Here is a 7,557-nt window from a genome sequence, read left to right as displayed (position 1 = left end):
AAACAAGAATGCACTAGGATAGTAGATATAATTAAAAAATGACGTTTGTCTCCTTCATCACCCATAAAAACGTATTTACAACTCGGCAAAAAAAGACACAATTGTTCTACATGTATGTATAGTGACACGTACGTATGGCTCCGAGTTTAGCGCAGATTTATCACGACTAAGGTAAGTTTGTTTTATTCATTTTTTTTTTACGTATTAGGGGCTGCCGCCCCCACACCCCCGCTTAAAAAAGCGAAAACCCATTTAGATATCTTTTTTTTTCTCGCTTCGAGAGTCTCTTACACAACTAAATAGCGTCGCCCATCATATTGATACGTTGCTAAGTTTTTACGCCGCGCACTCTCACGCGCGGATCTAGAATCAAAATGGCGGCCGTACCGGTAAAGTGCATTCTATCCTCATTTTCTAAATCTTTTTTGTCAGTTTTCCTTTATTGATAATTGTTTTTGGTTTTTAAGGTGGACAAGTGGAGGATATAACCATTATTGGGGGCGGTATGGGGGTACATACAGGATGGAGGCTCAGGAACAAAGGCCTCCGGGTAGGAATTTATGAATACTCAAATCGTGTCGGAGGCAGAATGTACACAAGAACTTTTCCAGATGCCCCCGATCTTCCAGTTGATTTTGGAGCTATGCGGTTAAGGCCTGCAGACCATTTAAGGATGATTAAAGCCGGTAGAGAATTAGAGTTAACATTCGTTCCTTTTGTTGAAGAAATGGGGCGGATTCCCGAACGAACCCGCCTTTTCCTGCGTAACACTCACTTGTCTATCCCTGAGTTAGGGACGTCAAGAACCCCCTACCGACTTAGACCAGAGGAAAGAAGAAATCCTAATGAATTAGAAAGGTGATTTTTGAAAAAAAAAAAGTTGAAAGGAAGTTTAGAAAGCTTCGCATTAATTGCTATCGGATTTTTAAAACATTAACGAATTTTATGAAAATAAAACATATGAAAAAAGTATTCAAGACTCAAAAGGTTCATTAAAGATACAGAAGAGCAGAGCAGACACGGACCTACAAATTATCGGAGGTGCGATCAGGTGCCATGGAGGTGTGAGCATCACCTGCTGACCGGTCACACCCGCCGTGTGCCCCTTGTCATAATCTGGATATAACGGGAAAATCCGTCCACAATGTAGTGTATAAATGATAGAATAACAATAATTATGAAAATTGAAAAAAGTCAGTCAGCATTTCACTCAATGATAAATTATATTTGCCGAAAAGGTCATAGAAAAAAATTCATGTATCCCACTTTCATTAGTAGTGTTTGTAACATTTATTTATATATGTTCTAGCTATGTTAAACATGCTTAACAAAAACATTATATGGAATGATTATATTGCTGAATATATGAAACTTGATTAACGTCACACGTTTTTACAGAGTGTAACTGATATATCAAGACCTTGTCTGTTTTTAAGGCACCAAATATTGATTTACGATAATTTTTATGAATTAATTTTTTATGACTTATGAAGATCAACAATATAACAGAATAATTAATTATCTATAAATAGAACAACAAACTGGTTTTCTTCAAAGTTATACAAAATTAACAGTTCATTAACAATTCAAGATTTTATATCTTTTTTTCTCACGTTGTAGGTTACTATCTGAATGGTTTACAAACTATAACGGTTCGGATCCAAATAGAGAACAGTTTACTGCTGTCTCTCTCAGAGATGGAGTACCATTATATTTGCAGAGGTTTGTTATGATGATTCATGCCTAAGCAATATGAAAATTTCCGTACCTAAATTTAGGGGGGAAAAACTCACTAAAATCTGATATGATTATATGATTATGCATTATCTCATTTATGTTCTAAGGAATTTTTTATTCATCTTTGCGGTGTATTTTAGCTCATCTGAGCCGAAAATCATCGAGCTTTATTGATCACATTTTGCCCGCTGTCTTTACATCCGTCTGTTATGGTAAAGTCAACCAAAATTGCAAATATGAAGGTTGAGGTTGATGAAGAAATTCGCATTTTTGACAAGCGACACATAAAATAATACAAAAATCATGGTGGGATAACATATATCCATCTAGGGGTATGGCGCTTCGCAGCATTGTTAAGGCTTGAATAAGGGGGCGGGGCCTAATTTATACGGGAAAAGTTTACTGTGACGTCACACAAAAATATGACTTTTATGTATTTCTCATTGTACCTGAAAATGAAATAGTTTGCAACTTTTAACTGTATTCGCATAATAAACAACAATAAAACTTATCAATGCATTTAAAAAACTTGCTAGTTAAGTCCCATGTAGCTGGTTATAGACAAAGCACTGATCGCGAAGAACTTGTAAACATGACGTCATTTTGGTAAAAATGACGTATTTCATGTGCTGTGAGAGGCAGATTGGGGAATTTTTTAACAATGAAAAATGTGATTTATTATTAAACAAATATTATTTACAGGTTTTAAACAGTCGATTAATACCAATGCATATCCTTTGTTTAGTGCGGTTATTAATTAATTATCAAGAGAATGTGTTTTATTATTTATGTCGTGTTTTTATGTACATGTTACGTATATTTTACATCGAGAAGCCTCATAAAATCGCACTTTCGCAAGGGCATACACTTCATACATCTTAACCGTTTTTTGAATATAGATAAAGGATATTTTTCTTAACTTGAAAAGTGCTGCTGCTTTCTTTAAATCGAGGGCGTGAACTTAAAGTACACAAAATATTTGGTAAAAGTCAAACATATTTCGACATTGGCTCATTTACCTGAAAATTTAACCATTAAAACGCGAAATCTATTCAAAGCAGCAGCACTTTTCAGAAACTTCAAAGTATGCAGATACACATAATAACTTGAATTTTTAATTTCAACTAGGGTATGCCCTTGCGATATTGAAATTTGTTCATGACCTACATTCAGTACACGAACTAGTCATTCATCACGTGACTGTCCATCAATGGGACCAAACTTCATACAGTAAAGAGTAGGTTATGCTATGCTATTTCCATAAGTATTTAAGTTCTGTGATAATAAAACAGCTTAAATAAAATAAATTCAGTTTTAAAAAGGTCCCCCTTTTTTGCACGTCTATTTTCCGTTGATTTCTCATAGTAGGCCTTAACAGTGCTGGGTTGCTGTGAGATCATGAGGCCCTTGTTTGATTCTCATTTGCCGTGCTGCATAAAATGTAAACATTGGAATTGATTTTCCTATGTCATGCGCTCAGTACATGGTAAATACACAAGTACTTTTTTGGTCCATTGGACGAGACCTTAAAATTCGAGGTCACAGAATACGTTGGCAAGAGCCCTCATTGAGAACACTCGATGACTATGATTACCAACGAAGGCTCTAAATTTGCAGTCTTAACCAGAATACAATGACCTTGAAAAATATCGAATAAGACAATCAATCAATTACTCAGTACAAGTATTTACATTAAATATTCAATACAAGTATTTACATTAAACATGTATTTTCCATATATAGTGTGTGGAAATTTAAAACATTCAAAAAACAAAAACATGGAAACAGGGAGAAAAAATTAAAGATTACGTTTTATTTTTACGTAACATACGTTGAATGCAGTGAAGGTGAAATGTCATAAGCGAAATCAAATATCACGCTCATTTCGATATATTCATATTTACAGTTAGAGGCCATACTAGTTAAAAATGTAAATAAAAGCAATGAATCATTTTCTTAAAAAAGATAAACAAATTAAATTACGCGCATTGAATTTAATGATTCATTGCTTATTTTTACATTTTGTTGCTCTCTATCATTTTTTTATGCTTAAATATTTGCACCATAAGAATAAACATTTGTTTGAATTTTCATGTCTAGCGTATAACACGCTTTTTACAAGTGAAATTAAGTTTATGCGTAATAAAACAGTTTATGCCTAAAAATAATTTTCAGCTACAAAGAGGTTTTACGAAAAACTGGAATAAGTAATGAGGGATACAATTATTTATTTGACAACAATTTATTCAAATTTGGTTTTGGAGATGACCAAAGCATTGTACGGTTTCCCCGAACTAGACGAGGATTCGAAGAGAACACGACTCCAAATGGACTTCCACGGGTGGTAACTATTCCCACAGGACTTGGTTCATATCCCATGGGATTTATGAGACGATTCCTGTCAAGGAACCCACGAAGGTATTGACAAAGATATAATTTCAGAAAAGACAAATTTTACAAACTTTGACCAAACAATATATAAATCTATCTCATAGCTACATGTATATTCTTTAAAAAAGCAGGAGAAAACATGTCAAATAAGATTTCCTAAACTCTTCAAAATAGTATAGCTTAGTTAGATGATTGAACATACGAAAATAAAGGCATTCATTCAAGTGGTCAGGTTAAGATGGGAAGGCATTTTTATACGCATAAATTAAATGAGAATAATTTGGTCGAATATATATATCGGAGCTTGCCTCGGTTTATAACTTGATCAAACTCGTAGCATGCTCTTGTGTATCGTATAATTTGGGAGATGGTAATGCCACATGCAGGTGACAATGGAATATTACTACATTATTGAAGAAAAATGAGGATACGAAAGCTTGTGTTATCTCGTTTGATATACAAAGTAGTTGTTGTTGGCCATCATTTTCTTTGGTATTTAAATATCCAAAGTATAAGGATTAGATTTTACCCTTTGAAGTATCAATATGTCTTTTCAAGCCCAGCATCGTGCCAATCTTCATTTAATAATTTAAATTTCTGTTGTAGACACCGGTATCATCCAAACAGCCAACTAATTAGAATATCAAAAATTAAAAGAGGACTCTACCGATTGATATTTAGAAGAACAAGAACTATCAATGGCAGAACTATTCCTACAACTAAATACTTCAGAGTGATTACTCGTAATGTTATACTAGCTCTACCAAAAATTTCTATACAGCGGATTCAGATGCCAAACTCCAATAATCCTGTTTTCCAGTCGGCACTCAATTCGGTGATTGATGTTCAAGCCTCAAAGATATTCCTCGTGTACGATTATCCTTGGTGGCTCAATGAGAGATACAATTTCACGTTTACGCATTCAGATCTACCTTACAGACAGTCTTTCCACTGGGGTATATCTCGCACTGGTAAAGCAGTTTTTCTGATGTCGTATGCTGACTTTGATGATGTCGCGTTCTGGAGTCATCTTCAACAAAGAGGAAACGTCATAAGCAAAAGAAATGATGATACCCGGGTAACGGACGAGGTTATAAGACACGCACATAGTCAGATTTCCAGAGTTTACAAGATAGACTACAGACATCTCCCTGCTCCTGTGGACGGAATGATGTTTGCTTGGGACAAGTACCCGTACAATGGTGGCTGGGTATCTTGGAAACCCGGAACAAGATGGTACGACATCAAAAACTATTTGACAGCACCTTTTCCTGGAGATAATATATTTATTGTGCATGGTTACTGGGGGGCGGAGCATAATGGTTGGGGTGAAAGTTCGTTGGATGCTGCTGATGCTGTATTAACTCACTTTGGAGTTCCACCTTATCTTCATGATATGGGTAGAAAATGAACATTATTGTTGCTAACTTAGAAAATCCACAAAATGCAAACTCAATGAATTCTTGTAACACAAATACATATATAATTATAGTAAATTATATTTTATAAGTAACGATGTATTTATAGATGTAAAGCTGTATTACTAATCTTTTTCTTAACACCTTTTTATATATAACTTACTTTGATTGTTCTCTCTGTCGAATTCAAAATTCTCACTCTGTTCATTTACAAAATTTTGTCTTGGCGAATGAATCAATTCTTCAAACAATTTATCTTAAAAGGTATTAATGCGCCATATTATGAACCTACTATATTATGTCTTTGGTTTAACTGGTTCTTGTACAAATAAATAACTGCAAGAAGGTATAGTGTTATGTTCTTATTTATTCCGTGGAGATAAAATTTGAAAATTGTTTTATTATAGATTTCAAATCAAGCCTACAATTTTATAACAATAACAACATATAAGTACATTTATCTTACACGTGTTGGTGATATAGCCCATTAGATAAACTTACGTTTTATCCACGGGTAGATGCTTTATCAATAGTACTTCCGGTTTTGATACGATTCCTAGCTTCAAGATTTTATTTTATTGAAATTTTTATTTGTAAAAGTATTGCCTTGATGAAATGAATGATAAAGAGCGGTAATATCGCTAAAAGCAAGAAAAAAACTTGTATATGTCAAAGAAGTCTCTTATTTTATCAAGGAACCTGTACTGACTACTTGAAGACAGAAGTTACCCCCCCCCCCCTCTTTGAATAGTTTTCAGAGAAAGTAAAGCCTACATGTAGCAGTTAAGTTGTTGTTATAAGATTCCTTTAACATGATCTTCAATAATGCTTTCTTATATTATACTACGTAACTATGTCTACCTAGTAATATAGGTGTAACTTACCATGGATCAATAATAAATAGATCTATAAGTAGGCTCCTAGTCTTGCCTGGAACGTTTTGTACTGCCATCATACAAAGAGTTAATATTCAATATTTCATGGTCCTTACAACTTTCAGTCAGAGGTTTGTTTGATGTAAAGCACCAGCAATTGTCACATGATGTTCCAAAGACGCAGATAGCAAAAATTCCTAATTTTGAACACGATCTACTTTCTTTCGAGGCATGTCAACATCATATACGTCATCAATTTGAATTGGCAATCATACATAGTTTCGCAAGGAAAGTCTTAAAGTTTTGTTAAAACGAAAGTCGTATGAGATAAACAGATCATCTATAATTGTGTGATTTGATATTTTTCATGCTCTGCAAGCTTGGCGAATATATACACCATTTCAACTCGTTGGATAAAGCCAATAACAAATCACACAATATAGATATCCTCTATATATACAACATAAAGACAAATACAATCACATTACAACACAAAACGATGACAATTTAAACTCATAATACATTCATTAAGGCCATTACTTTATATTTCATACAAACACATTCAAAGGGCGATAACCCTTAAAAGACTCAGATTGAATTGGTATAAAATATATTTCTTCATTTATTTATTATTACTTATTATATATTTACAATACTTAAAAAATATGAGTTTAACATAAACATTTAAGTGTATGGAACTGAGTGATTTTTCTCTCAATCAGGCTCACTTTTAGTTATTACATAATGATGCTGGATTAATAAATCATACTTGTTCAAACTCAACTCTTCGTTTTAAGGATCTACATGAATTAGTTTAAAATATAACTTTCAACTTTCTCCTCATTTGCAGTTTTATTTTTAACTTTAATAACTTTTAAACTTTCACGCAATTGGAAGCACATTCATATCCGTTTAGCAACCTTAAATTTAACATTCTTTATTTGATTCATTATATTTTAATTTCAATTTAATATGATTATTTATTCTGTTTAAGAAATGATTTACATACAATTTATGTGTGTTTATTAAGCATTGAAATCATATTTTTGTATATCATTGGTCCTATAACACACCTGACCGTGCCGACAAATTGAATACTGTGCAATAGCACGGTATGATAATTTGTCTGCTAGTTT

The 7,557-nt window shown here is 33.3% G+C and overlaps 1 protein-coding gene across 1 annotated transcript; it reads left to right on the top strand.

Annotated features, from left to right (window-relative positions):
* The first annotated feature begins 481 nt into the window (after positions 1-481).
* LOC134281172 (aplysianin-A-like) lies at positions 482-5,539 on the top strand. The gene is made up of 4 exons (XM_062763643.1): positions 482-858; positions 1,621-1,722; positions 3,913-4,155; positions 4,735-5,539. Exons 1-4 carry the CDS (start codon positions 506-508, stop codon positions 5,537-5,539), a joined length of 1,503 nt encoding a protein of 500 aa, XP_062619627.1. The 5' UTR covers positions 482-505.
* The last annotated feature ends 2,018 nt before the right edge of the window (positions 5,540-7,557 follow it).

This window comes from Saccostrea cucullata, unplaced genomic scaffold, assembly GCF_032062105.1.
Source record: "Saccostrea cucullata isolate Sc308-1 unplaced genomic scaffold, CSIRO_AGI_Scuc_v1 ctg7140, whole genome shotgun sequence".
NCBI lineage: Eukaryota > Metazoa > Mollusca > Bivalvia > Ostreida > Ostreidae > Saccostrea > Saccostrea cuccullata.
This window is presented reverse-complemented; position numbering and strand designations above follow the sequence as displayed.

Excerpts from the sequence above, each read along its gene's own strand:
- LOC134281172 (XM_062763643.1), top strand. The coding sequence starts at position 506 with ATGGGGGTACATACAGGATGGAGGCTCAGGAACAAAGGCCTCCGGGTA. Across the intron at positions 859-1,620 it reads AATCCTAATGAATTAGAAAG|GTTACTATCTGAATGGTTTA; the intron begins GTGATTTTTGAA and ends CTCACGTTGTAG. Across the intron at positions 1,723-3,912 it reads GTACCATTATATTTGCAGAG|CTACAAAGAGGTTTTACGAA; the intron begins GTTTGTTATGAT and ends AATAATTTTCAG.